Source organism: Syngnathoides biaculeatus, chromosome 4, assembly GCF_019802595.1.
Source record: "Syngnathoides biaculeatus isolate LvHL_M chromosome 4, ASM1980259v1, whole genome shotgun sequence".
NCBI lineage: Eukaryota > Metazoa > Chordata > Actinopteri > Syngnathiformes > Syngnathidae > Syngnathoides > Syngnathoides biaculeatus.
In genome coordinates, this window is record NC_084643.1 from 33,520,435 (window position 1) to 33,538,353 (window position 17,919).

The 17,919-nt window shown below is 42.2% G+C and overlaps 1 protein-coding gene and 1 long non-coding RNA gene across 2 annotated transcripts; one reads left to right on the forward strand and one right to left on the reverse strand.

Moving 5' to 3' along the window:
- Positions 1-2,269: 2,269 nt before the first annotated feature.
- On the reverse strand, positions 2,270-7,532 carry cfap157 (cilia and flagella associated protein 157). The gene is made up of 5 exons (XM_061818473.1): positions 7,141-7,532; positions 6,002-6,270; positions 5,743-5,866; positions 5,423-5,669; positions 2,270-4,008 (listed from the first exon to the last, which is right to left on the reverse strand). Exons 1-5 carry the CDS (start codon positions 7,221-7,223, stop codon positions 4,006-4,008), a joined length of 726 nt encoding a protein of 241 aa, XP_061674457.1. The 5' UTR covers positions 7,224-7,532; the 3' UTR covers positions 2,270-4,005.
- A 6,336-nt stretch (positions 7,533-13,868) lies between these two features.
- LOC133499907 (uncharacterized) lies at positions 13,869-17,129 on the forward strand. Its single transcript, XR_009794775.1, has 2 exons — positions 13,869-13,974; positions 16,700-17,129. It is a non-coding gene; the product is annotated as an uncharacterized LOC133499907 (long non-coding RNA).
- Positions 17,130-17,919: the final 790 nt, after the last annotated feature.

Here is a 17,919-nt window from a genome sequence, read left to right on the forward strand (position 1 = left end):
GACTTGGTCAATGACCTGAAAAGAGCTACGGCCACCGTTTCCAAGGTGACTGTTGACTATACACTAAGAGGTCATGGTTTGAAATCCTGCATGGCACAGAAGGTTCCCCTGCTTAAACCAGCACAATGTCCGTCTTAAGTTTGCCAATGACCATGTGGATGATACAGAAGAGTCATGGAAGAAAGTTTTGTGATCAGATGAGACCAAAATAGAACTTTTTGGTCGTAATTTCACTAACCGTGTTTGGAGGAAGACGAATGTGTCATGATCTGCCGCTAGACCTGGCTGCGTGGGTGCCCGCGCGGTCGCGCAGATTGGGAGGCACACACCTGCGCCTCATGCTGGCTGATTGGCCTCGGTGTATATAGGACCATGGGGACAGCTGGTCCGGCGCCAGACCGTTGCGGTTCATGCCCCGTTCCAGCACTCCCGTATCTCTGATCGTATTCCTGTGTGTACCTCCACCTGTCCTCCGACCAACCACGTAAGCCTGACTCCTTTGATTCTCCTGCCTGCTTTGATCACCCGTGTACCGACTCCTCCCTGCCCGCTGACCTGCTCTCTACGCCCGACGTCCTGACTACCGCTGCTGCACCTCTGCGTCTCCCGTGTACTCCTGCATTTGGGTCCTACCTCCATTCCAATGGGTCGTGACAGAATGATGAGTTCCATCCCAAATACACCATCCCTACTGTGAAGCCCGAGTACGAAAAATGTCTTCGATGGATCAAACTTTGTGGAAGACGGCATGATCAACTGAATCCATCTAAAATCAACCGGAACAGAAGACCGAGTACGAAAAATGTCTTCGATGGATCAAACTTTGTGGAAGATCGTATGATCAACTGAATCCATCTAAAATCAACCGGAACAGATATGTTTGCACGAAGGTAAGCCCTATATTTGATTTTCAATACATGTCTCATATAAATGAATTAGCAGTTCTTCGCTTGCATAACATAGCTACGTGTGAATGATTGACACACTCGATCAGTGTTGAGCGATACGTTGCGAGGACCTGACTGCACAAACGTGTCTCTTTGTTGGCGGCTAGCGAGCTAAGCTAAACCAGACTAGCGAGTCCTAAAAGCCTTCGACGTGCACCGAGACACGAAGACTGGAGGAAAGGATGTTTGAGGACACTAAAGTAGTGATTGTCGTACTCGGTTGGGACTTACGTAGGTTCGGCACTAATTCGAGAATAATTATTGAGGGGAGCGCGTGACGTTACACAAAGAAAACGAGAAACAACTCGTAAATCAAGCCTCGCCTTGTTCTTTTCCTTCATACGGCGGTTCACAAACGGCTATACAGATACACATTATACAGACACAAGTGTGATGTGTAACACGAAAATAGGAAACTGTCAATGACGAATTCGTCTTTGGGTTATAATATATTATGTGGCTTCTCGGTCTTCCTCTGCCTCCGGAAAAATCTTGCGCTAATATCGATGGTTTCTCCGTCGATATAAATGGAAATACCATTGAAATACCCCTCGCTGAAATACTTGAAGCCCTGCTGTCTGCTCTTCAACGATATTTCACTATACGGTAAGAATGCGAGTGAAAAATCAGCTGGTAAATTGGACAATTTCGCTCTCGACTTTTCTTCCTGCGACGCCATTTTGTCTAATGTTTGTCTGAGGTTAGCAACAGTGGGGTGACGTGACTTCAGGAGGCGTAGTTAAGTGCCCTGTACGGAGGGGTCAATTGCAAACAAAGGCTAGTGTACCAAATGTTAACATTGGTTTTCTCAGGTGTTCAAATACTTATTTGCAGCTGTATCACACAAATACATTGTTATTGTGATTTCTGGATTTTTATTTTTAGATGATTCTCACAGTGGACATGCACCTACGATGAAAATTTCAGACCCCTTTCTGATTTCTAAGTGGGGGAACTTGCAATATAGCAGGGTGTTCAAATACTTAATTTTCTTCACTGTATTTGTCATGTAGTTATGTTGTGGTGTGTAGTTTGTCACCTTGTTTTACGTGGTGTCATCCTGTAGTCTGTGATTCATCTAGTTATAGCGATGTAACTTATCACCAAGTTTTGCGTGTCCTTTAGTGTTTTATTAAGGGATATATGACACCATATAAAACACCAAAGCTGTGCTGTGAAAGTATACTGTATATTTGGTGAGTTGTCTCACGTACAGGTGCTGGTCTTAGAATAAGAATCTTGTGGAAAAGTGAATTTTTTTCAGTAATTCCATTCAAAAGTGAAACTTGTCGCACATATTCATTAATTTCACACAGACTGACATTTCAAGTTTTATTTATGTTGAGGATTATAACTGACAACTAAATAAACCCCCAAGTTGCGTCTCTCAGAAAGTTAGAACACTATGAAAACACGTGCAAAGGCTTTTAAGTTGTCTCTCGGTCTTGTTCTGTAGGCTGGACAATGGTGGGGAAGACTGCTGACCTGACAGTTAGTTGTCCAAAAGGTCATTGCCGACGGCCTGGTGGTTCACAGAACTCTGTACCCAAACACATTTAATAGAGGCGTAGGGAAGGAATGGGTGTGGTAGGAAAAAAGTATACAAGCAATAGTGGTAACCGCACCCTGGAGAGGGTTGTGAAACAGAACCCCTTCGTTGCACATCCTTTGGAAATCAACGTCCCAGAGTCTGGAGGAATAGAGGAGAGGCACAGAATCCACGTTGCTTGAGGTCAAGTGCAAGGTCTCCAGTCACTGATGGTTTGAGGTCTCATGACATGTGCTGCTTGGCCCAGTTTTTACTTAATTCCAAAGTCAACCAGCAGGTTTTACAGCACTTCAAGCTTCTTGCTACTTAGCAATTATGTGGAGACGAAGGATTTACCACCTGCACACAGTACCAGAGCTACCAACACCTGCTGGTCTCAGGACTACAATATCCCTGTTCTTTCCTGACCTCAACCCCGTAGATTTGGCGAAGAGGAAGATGTGATACGCCAGATCCAACAATGCAGGAGAGCTGAAGGCTGCCGTCAGAGAAATCTGGGCTCTCACAATCCTTGAGCAGTGGAGACTGATCAATTCCATGCAATACTGCATTGGTGCAGTAATTCAGCCAAAATGTGCCTCAACGTAATAACTTAGTGAGTCCTGTAGTTTGTCATCCAGTTTTGTTTGGCATCTGGTACTATGTGGTATCCTGCTGTGTCATCTAGTACTATGTAGTCATGTCACATTGTGTCATGTCATTATGAAGTGTCATCTAGTGCTAAATATTGCTAAATAATGTGTACATATCGTGTTTTTGTAGTTTGCATGGAAGTTCATCGTTTATGTAGTTGGTCTAGTAGCTTGTATGAGTTATACGATTTGTAGCATGGTTTGTAATTTGAATAACTTTCTTTATGGTAGTTTATGTATGAGATTTGTAATTATTCTGTAGTCTAGTAGTTTTACATGTGTATTATAGTTTCTGAAGTTTTTATGACGCCATATGTATGAGATTTTATATAGTTTGTATGATAGCAAATGTAGCTAGTAGCTTACTTTCTGCAGGTGATAGTTTCTATTTAGGAAATTTGTTTGGCTTTTGCCCTTTATGTGACGCTTTGCAGACGCTCCTAATTTCTGTAATTTGTATGAAGGTTTCTGAAACTTGTACAATGATTTATAAAGTTTCTGATCGTTTATGAAATCTGAAATTCTGTATTTTGTGGGTTTTTGTCATACACATGATGGCTTATGTAGTGTGTATGGCAGTGTATGTAGTCTGTAGCATAGTACATGTTGTTTGTAAGAGTTTATGTACATTGGCCGTTTTATGATAGTTTGTCATTTTCTTGACAGTTTATGAAGTTGATTTATGACAGTTTTGTAGCTCGTTGGGGGACAGCCACACCGAAGAGTCAAAAGACAGTTACAAAATACGTGTGGAGCACTTTCCCAACTTTGTCTTGCTGAAGGTCACAGTGGACACTTCCTGTCGTCTTTCTTGTTGTTGTTCCAGCAGGTTGGCAGTTCAGTTTAGATTCACAAGGAGAACACGTGAGGGGATTGGTCACTGTAAAAAAGAACAAAATGGAAATGAACATCAGTACCCATACATATAGGCAACCACCAAACCAATCACAGAAAGTTTTAGTCCCAGGAGAATTGATCTTGTTTTAACTGAAGGGTCTGGAGAGAAAGTTGGAGTCTTGAGAGAAGGCACTAGTTCCCAGAGAAGGTTTAAGTCCCAAGATACTGTAACAGCCTCAGAGAAGATACGAGTACGGAGATATGGTTCTCTTCTCAAGAGAAGCTTCTAGTCTCCAAATAGTATTAGTCCCAGAGTTTCTCATCCCAAGATAAACTTATAGTTCCAAAAGAATGTTCTAGACCTGAAAATATGTTGTCACACCAAGTGAAGCTACTTGTTCCAAGGGAATGTCTCATTTCCCAAGGGAAAGTTCTGATCCTGAGAAGATTCTAGTCTCAAAAAACGTTATAGTCCCAAAAAAATGATCTCATCTTGAGATCAGTTTGTAGTTATCAGGTAAGAGATCGTTTTAGTTCTGAGAGAAGGTTCTCATCTTAAGAAGTTCTTTCCTCCAGAAAAGGTTCTAGTCTAGAGAGAAGTTACTAGTCATCAGAGAATCTTTGAGAGTGATAACATTTAGTTGAACCTTCCAATCCTAAAGGATGCTTCTAATCCCAAGGGAAGGTTCACATCTGGAGAAAAGGTCTTGTCCCGAGGGAATCTTGTAGTTCAAACACAAAGTTGTCCTCCCTGAGTGAACTTTGTAGTCTCAAAAGACGGTAGTATTCACCAAACAATGGTTTTAATCCAGAGAGAAGGCTCTAGCCACAAGTGAAGGTACTAATCCAAAGAGAAAGTACGAATAAGAGAAGTTTTCTCACCCCTAAGAATGACCTAGTCCTGGGGGAAAAGAATGATCATCCAGAGAGAAAATACTCATTCCAAGAGAAATTTCTATTCCAGAAACAAGGTTGTAGTCCAAGGAAGGTTTTAGTCCAGAGAAAAGGTACTAATCAGCAGTGAAAGTTTTAAATGTCTACGGCTAAGTGAAAATTATACTCCTAAAAGAGCCTTGAAGTCCTAATAGAAGGTTCTAGTCTTGATAGAACATTAGAGAAACCAAAGAAGGTTGTAATCTCAAGTAGTTCTCATCCCAAGAGAAGGAGCTTCTTATCTCTTAACTCTTATTCCCGGAGAGGAGTGTTCTCGGGAGGAGAGGAAGCTTCTAGCCCTGATAAGACGGTCATCATCCTGAGAGAAGGTCCTCGTCTCATGAGAAAGTACTATTCACCAGAAAAGGTTTTGTCTCAGAGAGAAGCTTCTAGTTCTGATAGTAGGCTTTTGACCCATGTAGACTCCAGTCCCAAAAGAAGGGCCTAGTCCTGAGTGAAGCTTCTAGTTCCAAGAAAAGGTCTTAGTCCCCAGAGGTCTATTTATGCGTAGAGTATGTGCTCACCTTCCTGCGGCTGAGCTTGCGTCTGGGTTTCTTGACAAGCTCCTCCTGGAGACGGCTGACCTCACAGTAGAGTTCCAGCTCCCTCTTCTGCATCACATCCTTTTCCTGCCACAGCGTCATGTTTTCTCCCAGCATGTTTTGCAGCTGATGCATCTTCTCGCTGTTCTGCTCACGCTCCTGCTGCAGCATCTTGGCCATCTTGTCCTCAAACACCACTTCCATGTTCCTCATGGTCTCAGCGATCATGCTGCCAGGAGAACAAGGTTGATGTTCTGCCCCAGGGAAGGAGGAAGAAGAAATTAAGGAGAGGCGGGAGTTACTTGGTCTTGTCTCGCTCTGCATCCTCCTTCAGGCGGCGGACGGCAACCTCTTGGTCATGCTTCTGCTTTACCAGCTTCTCCTCCAGAGCCACCAGCTGCTCGGATTGAGCCTCCAGCTTGCCCGCTGTCAGAGAAAGATGAAGAAATGCAATAAGCTTGTCATTTGTACGACATTCTGTAGTTTGGATGCTTGGTTTTGTCATTAGTATAAGTGCTTACGTAATTAGTTTCTGCAGCTACAGTGCTTTTGCGCTCTAACCTTGCGTGCTGATCTCTGCGTTTAGTTCCTGTATCCGGGCCTCAAGCTGCTCTACCATGGCCTCCAGCTGCTCCATGAGCTCCTTCTGGTGCTCCGCCGCCTCCTGCTGGCTCTCCACCTGCTCCATCAGCATCTCCACCTTCTTGTCCTTGGCATCCAGCGTGCGCTTCAGGTAGCGCGTGACATCTGCCTTGTCCTTGCGCAGAACCCGCTGCTCGTATAGCAGGTCCTGGACCTGGTTCTCCAGCTCCTCGCATTTGTTCTGGCACCTGGAAGAAAATAACACAATAGCGCCAAGCTCCATGCTAATTACTAAATGTACTCCAATACAGTGAAGCACAAATGAAACCTAACAGCCTAATGGCTAAAAGAATGTTAGCATCTAATGGTCATGAGTGGTGTGGCTTACATGAAGGCAACTACCTGTAAATGTCTTGTTACCAACATTTAACAATTTTTAGCTAAAAAAAAAAAAAAAGACAAACTAATACCCATTCATTGATTTCCCATCCCGCTCATCCTCACTGAAATGAACCTTAAGTGTTATTTTGTACTTTAAAAGTTGCATTATTTATTGAGATTATTTATATATGTATATATAGTCAAAAAGGAAACCAGAACCACATCTAAACAAGTCCTGGCCTCGCTGACTTCGGTTCAGGTCAGTGAGTGGTCATGACTCAACAATAAGGAAGAGACTGGGCAAAAATGGCATCTGTGGCAGAGTTCAAAGGCCAAAAACCAACGCTGAACAAAAAGACCTGAAAACCTCATCTTACTTTTGAGCCCACTAACTTTAGACTGGACAAAAGAGTGAAAGCAACACAAGTTACGAGTGGGAACTTCCACAGCAGAGATTTCCATTTTAGAGATGACGCCACAAGGATGGTCAGATGTTATGTGTGCCCAAGATGGCTACTTTCATGAGTCAAAGGTTTCAAATGCATTTTTGTGTGTAGATTCCCGGATTTATTTTGTGACTTGAATAGTTCATTTATTCTGTGCGTTCATTTCAGAGTGTAATAAGCAATTGGAGTGCATGAATTTCTTTTTTGTTTTTTTTTTTAAGATGGAAAAAAAAACTTGGCGTTCTTAAAATTTTGACTCGTAGTGTGCCTACTTGTCTAACAATGTCTTACTTCTCCAGCTGCTCCTCCAGGTATCGTATTTGTGTCAGATACAACTTGTCCGTGTCCAAAAGCTCGTTGAGTTCTTCCGCCATGTTGGATTTTTTTTTTTTTTTTTAATTAATCAAGTTTTACTTGTTTAAATGAATGAATTTATAAAAATGAAAACTCAAGCTGCGGCAGGCAAGCAGGTATCCGTGGCGTGCTGCATTCTGCCACCTCCCGTAAGACTCAGATGTTCGGCTTGCTCGCGTTTTTTTTTTAAATGGAATTGCAGTGCCCCCCACCTCCCACGTCAGATTGGGACGTGACTTCACTGCTTTGAACAAGAGAAGCGATGTCGTCAGAAGAGTTCTGCTTTGCCAGCGTGTTCTCCTTGCACTGCTGACAACGGCCGCCGGGCGGCGTCCTCACTCTTCTTCACGGCTCGAGGAACGCCGTTTACACAAACAAATCCATGAACGCCTCAGGAAAAGAAGCGAAAAATGGGGGAAGGAGTCGATAATCACACATTCGAGTAACTATCAACAAATACAAAACACACATTTTGGTCGGTATAATGTCGTCACCTTTAACAAACTGTAATATGTGGATTACTCCAGAGCACAAGTCAAGAGGCTGTAAATGTATTCACTTGCCTTCTTGTCAGTTTATGACTCTAATGAATGTCATCGTGAAATTTATCATGATTTATTAATGTATTTATTTCTATATTTATTAGTTTGTTAACATTTATGTTTGAAATTGGTGACAAAATGATGCCAATGCTAATCCTAAATAATGTTCTTGGCTAGCACAGAGGCTATTTTAACATTCATCCAACCATCCATTTTCTTAGCCGCTTAACCTCACGAGGGTTGTGGGAGTGTCAGGGCCAATCCCATCTGTCATCGGGTAGGAGGCAAGGTACACGCTGAACTGGTTGCCAGCCAATCGCAGGGCACATGGAGATAAATAACTGCACTCACAATCACATCTAGGGGCAATTTAGCGTCTTCAATTAATGTTGCATGTTTTTGGGAGGCGGCACGATGGATCAACTGGAAAACGTTGGTCTCACAGTTCTGAGGTCCTGGGTTCAATCCTGGACCCGCCTGTGTGGAGCTTGCACGTTGGCCCCGTGCCTGCTTGGGTTCAGACTGAATTGGCCAAAGGTGCGAATGGTTGTTTACAAACAATTCCAAAGAACTTAATATGTTCTGTTAATCTTGACTAAAAACAGAATACAATTTTTTGCACATCATTTTCAACCTATAATGAATACATGACAAATACAAGTTATTTTAATGTCCAAACTGATCAGGCACTCTGGTTTCCTCCCACATCCCAAAAACATGCAACATTAATTGGACACTAAATTGCCCCTAGGTGTGATTGTGAGCGCGGGTGTTGTCTGTCTCAATGTGCCCTGTCATTGGCTGGCAACCAGTTCAGGGTATACCCTCCTCTTACCTGTTGACAGCTGGGATGGGCTCCAGCACTGCCCGCGACCCTTGTGAGGATAAGCGGTTAAGAAAATGGATGGATGGATGGATGGATGGATGGATGTTTTTGGGAAACCGGAGTGCTTGGAGGAAGCCCGTGCAGGCACGGGGGGAACATGTAAACTCCCGGCAAAGCGAGTCAGCCTAATAATTTGAGCATTTAAAATGACAAACTTAGTGCTCCCATCCATCCATCCATCCATCCATCCATCCTTCCATCCATCCATTTATTTTCTTTACCACTTCAGTTTAATTTTTTTTGGGGGGGAAGGGCGCACAAAATCCATCTGTTGCAGTCAATTGTTCAATTATTTTATTTTGTTTTTTTGTGGCCATATAAAGAAGTATAAAAAAGCTTGAAAATGTTTGAAATTTTATTCCAAACATACCTCACTGGTGAATGGGTGGGGGAAGAGGGGTTGATAACGATGTGCAGCTGGTAGAAGTATGTTGTGGGCGCGAGTTCAGGGGGGCTTTCATGAGCCGTGAGATTGGCCCCTTTTCTTTGTGCCAACTCGATGAGGACTGGTTGAAATAGGAAAAAGCTTGACAAAAAAAATATAGAACGCTGTACAAAAAAACGGCATGTTCCTGAGATGTGTATACAATCGTGTCAAACATACTGTGACGAGCGCTTGGTCGCTCACTCCATTCAGGAACAGCCGTAAATGTGAATGGGTAGATAACGTACGTGATCTGCAATGCCTTTGGCGACGCTGAGCGAATTTCCTTGCGTTACATTTAATGGAGTAATTATAAACCACCGAGAGTTTAAATCCACAGAGCCGCAATACATACAAGCAAAGTATACGTCTATAGAGCTCGTGCATGTGACATCACAGTTTGCACGGCGCCATATTGCCGGTCAAAAAGAGCTCTCGACAGTTTGGGGGACATTGAACCGGAAAAGTGGCAGAAAAGAGCAGAATATTCACAATGCCCGAGACTTGTACTGTTGGTTGTCGCAACAGATGAGACAGATATTCTAAGAGATCATTCTATGGATTACCAGCTGAAAAGACGAGAAAAGCTCGATGGATTTCGGCAATGAAACGTGATGGATGGTGGCCAACCAAATTACACACACGCCTGTGTAGCGATCACTTCATTTCAGGTAGGAATTATTATTCTCAATCTCAAATGACCAAGAAGTATTTAAAATGCCGAATTGACTCATTTAAATAAATAAACATTCTGTCGCAGAGAGGTTTACGGAGGTAAACGTGTGGCTGCAATAAGCTACTATGTCCTACATTTTTTCCCCAATCAGAGTTAATGAATGTGAGTTTGGGGAAAGCCAAGGGTCATTTATTAAAATATTGGTATTTGTATTGAAAAAAAATTTGGGCGGGTCCATCATTATGTCGGATTTATTCCTGATTGAGAACAGATCCAGCAACAAAGTATTTGTATGCGTCCAGACTTTTCCACATTTTCAAACTCTTCCATGTAAATCTCGATGACTTACTCACCAGATCCATGTGTAGATCCAGTTGTCCAAGACAAGCAGAAGTGAGTTAATAGTCTAATTTCTTATCGGCGACAACATCGACTTCGGCATGAAAGATGGGTCCTCTATGCCAAGTGTCACATTTTTCCACGTACCTTTGTTTATTATCACCTTCTAAATGTTTAATGGTATCGGACAAAACTCTGGGCGTCGTGCTATAAGACGTATTTTCGCGTCGCCTCCAACCGACTTAGCATTGAAGAATGCTTTGTTTGACCGACACTTCCGGCCAGTGACATGATTTGATGACGTAGGTGCACGAGCTCTATATACTCACAGGAATATATTCTCTCTGCTGTGTGGGAAAAGGACAACTACTCCACCTTAGTAGGGCACCTTCTCTGCCTCTTCCTCTTGGCTTTACGTCTTACAGTAAAGCTTACTGCTACACAGTACTGTACTACGAACACAAAATTCTGAGGTAGTTGGATATTATAAAATCTCATGAAACAATTATTGCAAAACAAAACAAAAACTGCCCCGAACCCCAATATACTTTCATGACTACACTATATCCTGCTTTTCTGGGTTCTTTGTCAAACGGCGTCGGCTAATGGAAGCCAGCTCTTGCTACATAGCTTTGATTTTCTGGAGAGTCGGCAGAAAATCGAGCTAGCAAATCTTCGTGAGTGACCGCACGATAACCATCAGGAAGTAAACCGACGTCGCTTTGATGTTCTGAATTGACCGCCGTCACCTCATTAGCTCGCTTGCAGCGGTGATCGGTCAAGCGAGGTCCCGCCAGAAGCCGCCGACACAAACACACATACAAAAGTCCTGATGTCTGTTTCCCATTTAAACACGCACACACATTCTTTTTGTTTGCAAAAAACTACACTGACATCAACAGTAACAAAAAAAATAATAATCTAATGCTTCCTGAAAAACAGGAATTTATCCTCCCACTGTTGAACTCATTTCATATGAAATGATTCCCACAAAGATGGCTCAGTGGATGACCGCTTGGCACGCCAGGTTAACAGTTCTAAGGGTCTGGGTTCCAATCTGACCTCCCCTGTGTGGCGTTTGCGTGTTGTCCCTGTACCTGCATGGGTTGAGAATGAATTGGCCAAAGGTGCGAATGGTTGTTTACAAACAATTCCAATGAACTTAATATGTTCTGTTAATCATGACTAAAAACAGAATATAATTTTTTGCACATCATTTTCAACCTATAATGAATACATGACAAATACAAGTTATTTTAATGTCCAAACTGATCTACATTAGCCTTTTTAGCAAATAATCATTAATGTAGAGTCTTGTGGCTGCAACATGTTCCAAAAGAGGTGGGCCAGAGTCATGTTCATCAAACTGTTACATCTTTTCTTTTAACAACATTTGATAAATGCTTTGGAACTGAGGACACTTATTGTTGAAGCGTTGCTGGTGGAATTCTTTCACATACTTTCTTTATGTACAGCTTCAGTTGTAAAACTGCTTGAGATCTCCGATTTTCATATTTTATGCTTGATGATGAGCTACACATTTTCAATGGGAGACAAGTCTGGACTGTAGGCAGGCCAGTCTAGTACCTGCACGTTTTTACTACAAGGCCACACTGTTACAATGTGTGCAGAATGTAGTTTTGCATTGCCTTTCTGAAATGAGCAGGGGTGTCCATAAAAAAGACGTTGCTTGGATGGCAGCGTATGTTTCTCTAAAACCTGTATTTATCTTTCAGCATTAACGGTGCCGTCGCAGATGTGTAATTTACCTACGCCATTGGAACTAACTCCGCCCCATAACATCACAGATGCTGGCTTTCGAACTTTGTCTCCATAACAGTTCTTTTCCTCTTTAGCCCAGAGGACACGACGTCCACAATTTTCAAAAAACAATTTGAAATGTGGACTCCTTGGACCACAGAACACTTTTCCACTTTGTATCAGTCTGTCTTCGATGAGCTTGGGCCCAGAGAAGCTGGAGGTGTTTCTGGGTGTTTTGATAAATGACTTTTGCTTTGCATAGTCGAGTTTTAAGTTGCACTTATGGATGTAGCGTCAAACTGTATTAACTGACATTGGTTTTCTGAACCAATGATATCTGATATCTTTCCACATGGTCAATTTTTGATGCCGTGCCACCCAAGGGATCAAAGGTCACGGGCATTCAATGTTGGTTTTCAGCCTTGCCGCTTATATGCAGTGACTTCTCCAAATTCTCTGAACCTTTAATGAAATCCCTAAATTCCTTGCAGTTGTATGTTGAGGAATATTGTCCTTAAACTGTTCAACTATTTTCTGATGCACTTGTTCACAAAGAGGTGAACTTCACCCCATCTTTGTTTGTGAATTCAGGGAAACTCCTTTTCTACCCAATCCTGGCAGCCACCAGTTCACAATCAGCCTGTTCACCTGCGTGATGAGTGTTTGATGAGGATTCCTCAACGTTCTCAGTCTTTTTTGCCACCTGTCCCACCTTTTTTGGAATGCGATGCAGCCATAAAATTCAAAGCTAATAATTATTTGCCAAAAACAATAACGTTCATCAGTTTGAACATTAAATATCTTGTCGTTGTAGTGTATTCAATCAATTGGAAATTGGGCTTGTAGGTCTGCCCTGCGATTGGCTGACAACCAGTTCGGAGTGTACCCGCCTGGCCAGAAAATTGATTGATTGAAGGATTCCCGCAAAGCAGGAACATGACAGACACTTGAGTTGTGCTAGGGAACAAATCTGCGACCTTTCACTTGCTGTTGCGCCTCAGGACCAACCTGTTCCAGCAAACTATAGGTTGCTTTCACTGATGTCACACACACCACTGCGCACCGCCATTTAACCTCCCTACCTAACGCGTACCCAATGTGGAAGTCTACGGAATACTCTCGGCTACTGTTTGTGTTTTTGTGTTTCACGGGTGTCTCGGGACTCAAGTACACAAGAGAGGACTTGCTAACCATCAGAGAGTCTTCTTCTGACTTCTGACTTTTTTTCGACAATTCTCGCCAATTCGCTGAAGCTTTTTCCCGAGTTTCTAGTCGGTGCGCTCTTCAAAGTCTCGCGACAAAGAGGCTCGCGATCCGGGCTACAAGTCCGACTTTGAAAGCAGGGACATCGTCTAACGCTTCCGACGAAAGACTTTGAACGTTCTGCGGCTCTGTACTTCACGGAGACTTGGCTTTGTCGACGATTGCCCGACGACTCTATCCCGCCGCCCGGTCACAACCGCCATCATGCTGACGTGTCGCCGAGCTAAGCGAACAAGCTTAATTGATACTCTTTTCAGAAGGCCAACATTACAGTTAAGATTGTTTTTCGTTAGTCACTTGAAAGATTTGACAATTTTGTGAAATACTGGATTTGTTTATTTTGTCTTTCTGCCATTGTCATCAAATTTTAAACAAACAAACATGTTGCTTTGCTTGTGGTGAATTAATATACAGGTTTTACTTTTGGAAAAAAAATGAAATAAATGGAGTTTGCCTCGATATTAAAGAACATAATCCACCAGTTTTCGTTTTCCATGTTAGTATACAGGTAAGTGCTCATCAGGAAGGGCATCCGGTGTAAAAAAAAATTGTGCCAAACATATGTGCGTTCATCTGAGATGACACGCTGTGGCGACCCCGAAAGGGACAAGCCGAAAGAAACTTTATACAGGTAAGTGCTGTTCCTTTGTGATTTTTGTCACAGAGTAAAAGATCAAGGGCACAATACTGCGTCTTTGTTACGCAGTCCTGAGTCCCATGATGTGTGCATGCCAGGTCGCCTAGTAGTCAGTCTGGGCTTTATGTACTGTCGGTCGTGTTTTTAATAAATGCCATTAGAACCATAATGTCCACCTTGCCTATGTATGAGTAACGGGAGCTCAGGGATCAAAAATGGACGCCGTTCGAGGCAGCCCAACAGGTGACGTCGCGTGAGAACAACTCATTGATTGGAGTTTTTTGTTTCGTGGCGAGACGTCAAACTCAAAAGCTCGCTAACTTAGTGTCATTCATCTGTCTAGTATGTCGTCGTTCAAATTTGGTAGCAATTGGACAAAATCTGAAAGTGTAGTGTCTCTTTTGCCCTGGAAATGGCCAAAGTAACTGAAATAGTCATAAACAAAATGGTGGCCTTCCTGTGTCTTTTCTGGTCTGACTTGGTTGATTTTTTTTGTTTGTTTTTGTTTTGTTGGTCTAGTTATGAGAGACAGTCCTACAAACGTTGCTTTAAGTGAAAGTGATCAATGTTTTTTATTGAAACTCACTCACTCACTGGAGGCTAGCGTTAGCATCCTAACATTCTTACCTTTTTCATTTCCTGCTCGGAAAAGTTGCAACCTCCTCCATTTCTGATGTTACAAACTTTATAAACAATGTAGATGTTCTAAAATAAAAGTAATGCTGCACATGTCGTCGTCGTCGTTATCACTGATGTTATCATCGCTGATATTATCGTCGTTGCCGTCTTTTAGCGGATGCGGGTCAGGTCAGCCGTGATGCGTTCATGCAGGACTCTGATGTAAGATAAGCTACTCTTTTATTCAGCCCACGGTGGAAACATTAACAAAATATGTAGGCTGCTGTTTTAAACCGGTGTCCGATGTGGCTCGGTCCGTAGAGCTGACTGATGAGTTGGTAGCTCTGAACCCGACTCTGGCTGTCCTCTTGTCAAGACCCTGAAACCTAAATTACCTCCAGGTTGGATTAATAAATGTGAAACTGTTCACAATTGTCTTACCTTATTAAACAAAGGAAGTTATTCTTATTTGAAATCACATCACTATATACCAAAAAGATACCAGGTACGTTATCCAGCTGGGATCCGTCCTCGTGATCTCAGAAAATTTCTATACTTTTTAACGACGCTGGCCACAGAAATAAATGCAATAAAAACGCCGCTGATGACGAAAACAACCACGTCTTGCAATGTCAATTTTAGTCTCTTATTGGTACTTTATTACCTGTGTGCAAAGTAGGTCAGAAGCTTGCTCAGAGGTATCACACCGTGTCTTTTTAATGATTAAATTACATATAAAAAGAGCCATGCTATCATGTTGCATTTGAGCTTTGAACAGACATGTCGTGATTGATAAATGTGTGCAAAGTTGAACTGGCGGACTTTGTGTGTTAAACATTGTTTCGCTCCAGTACAAATGTAAAATATTAACAATCAGAATTAATTCAGGCTATTTTTGAGAGTGAGATGTTCAAACTTGATAGCAATTGGACAAAGTCTTTTGAAAAGAGTGGCCCATGTTTGAAAGGCCCCCGAAAATGACCAAAATGACCCTAAAATGGCCACTTTGACCAAAAATGGCAGCTTTTCTGAGTCTTTCCCAATCTGTCTTTTTGGGACTTTTTCCTCGGCTTTCTTGTGGTAGTTAGGCAGAACACATTTCATGTAACTTGGTGACAACTGTTATCGGGGAGTGAATGTAAAGAAAAAAAAAATGCAGTTTGTGTTTTTTTTATTGAGCCATCAAATGTCGCTGCAATGCAATGACAACAACACAAACACATCACAATGTGTTGCCGTCCAGCTGTCGAGATGTCAAGGTCAAAACTGGACCCTAAAAAATATATATTTCTATCAGAGTATGATATTTTGAAGAATATTCCAGCAAGTTTCAAGCTTCAAGGATCTGAATTCTTAAACACTTCTACATATTCATCTTTCATGTTGTAATGGATACCAAATTTCATTTTGCTCTTTCCAAGCAGCCTTCTGGAACCAATTGGACATTGTTGGAGGTACATTTTTAATAAGCAGCTAGCATTTACTTCCAAACCGGATCTCTTTTACATCCTCCCGGCTTCTGCTTTGCTTCTCGTTCCGGCTTCCTTGTCAGCGAGTCTGAGTCACGTCATCCAAGATTTACTGTATTTGGCAGCCGCTCGCAACCCGACGCCGAGGTTGGCTTCTCTCTTAATTGAATTTCTCTGTCGCGTGCTGGAACGGTTCCACGGCCTCGTAAAAAGAAATACTGTAGTGAAATCCATGTGTTTGCGTTGTGACATTGAGCAGGCCGGTGCTACATGAATCACTTTGGACTTTTTAGTTTGAGCATACTGTTGTAACCGCTAACGTGACGATAGCCGCCGACTGAAGTTGTCATAAAGGAGTTTACGTCCAACTGTCGTCGGCACACATGTGCCTATATAATATTAATTCATGGATATTTTTCACAGTACTCCTCCAGCTTCTCCAGTTACACGCCATTGGCTGTTCAATTTTTTTTTTTCTTTGTGTTGTGTGCCAGAATTTGAATTAACGATAGCAGGATGGTTCATGTATGCCATCACACGTACGAAGTAAAAAAAAAAAAAAGATAAAAATGAGTGCAACAGTTCCTAATTCACTTACAGCCATTTAGTGAATTTGATAAACAGGCAAACACAAAAGCACAAAATGATTACACTCACAAGGACCTGTTAAAGGCCACAACTCACATAGATGCTGACGTGGAGACAATACGGACATTTTTCTGGTGTCACTCATTTGGCCACGCCCCTTGAAGCCACACGATGAGAATTTAAAGGGCACATTTTGCCAACTTTTGAACTATTTGTAGTGTGATATTGTCTCTGTGGTCCCTTAGTAAACGTGAAATATTAATTAAAATTGTCAACGCATTCCTGTGTTCCAGACGTTTATTTGCCAAGAGGCCTGAAATGAGGTCATTTGAACGTGTTGATCTTATCTACATCACTAGTGAAGATCTCAGCCTTCCTCACCGCTCCTGAACCAGCGCTGTCAACATTACAAACACGTGTGCACTCGCTCATAAGTGGGCCTTCTACACGGAGGCATCCATTCAGAGGACAGGAGGGGAAGTCTTAGCCTAATATGGACAAAGAAGATACAAAACTGGGTCAAGCAGAAGTAGCTGTCGGAGGGGCCTTTTTGGATGACTCCCATGACAAAATCAATTTTTTTTTCATGAAACTGACACATTTATACTAAGTTCATGTTGAAGAGTTACACCTTAGTTTTGTCATACAAGTTCATGTTAAAGAATTGACCTGTGGAAGTATATACAGTGGTACCTCTACTTATGAAATGAATTTGAGAACTCATTTCATAATGTGATTTTTTTTCTTTTTATGTTAATAACCTCATCGATTTTAAATAGCACTTGCTGAAAATGGCTCTAACATGTCTGGTTTAAAAAACAAACAACCAAAAAAAACATGTAACCAAGGTACAATTAAATATCGCATTTATGTAGTGTGGCCACATACACCGCCACTGACTATTCTTGCTGCTGTTCTTTGATGCAACGGAATTGCACCCTTTTTGCCACTAATGAAGGCTTAATGTATTCTATTGTAAGCTTTTAAAGGTTTGACGTCTTGCTGCGGGCCCCAATTCTCGCCGTTTATTGGCGGCCCCTTTTCAAGCCTGCTCGTGAAAGCTGAGCGTCCAACTGCTATTATTAGCACTCGTAATTACACAGAGGAGCTCAATGTGATTCACACTAGGGATTTTTTCCCCCCTTTTTTCCGGCTCAAGGTGGTCTCAAAGGCCCCCCCCACGCCCAACCCCCACCCGCAGGTCTTTCATGTCACAGCTGCGAAAATAAAAACGATCGCTCCGTTTACTCATGTCAAAAATGGTTCACGTCTGCGTCGCTTTCAAGGCAATATATTTTGTTATGCATTACTATGAGCTTTAATAACTTTTTTGTCATATGTGCACATATTTGAAACATTCCAGGAACTACAAGTGCCAACAAATAAAAGTGGTCTTGTGCTCAAGAACACAATATCCAAAAAATGTGTATTTTGGGGTCTGATAATAATGTCCCCTCTACTAAAAACCTTCTGAGGACGCAAGAGTAACTGAGAGTACCTTTAGTGCTTACTT

Coding starts and splice junctions, on each gene's coding strand:
- cfap157 (XM_061818473.1), bottom strand. CDS start 7,223: ATGGCGGAAGAACTCAACGAGCTTTTGGACACGGACAAGTTGTATCTG. Junction 6,271..7,140: donor CTGGAGGAGCAGCTGGAGAA/GTAAGACATTGT, acceptor ATTTTCTTCCAG/GTGCCAGAACAAATGCGAGG. Junction 5,867..6,001: donor CGCAGAGATCAGCACGCAAG/GTTAGAGCGCAA, acceptor TTTCTCTGACAG/CGGGCAAGCTGGAGGCTCAA.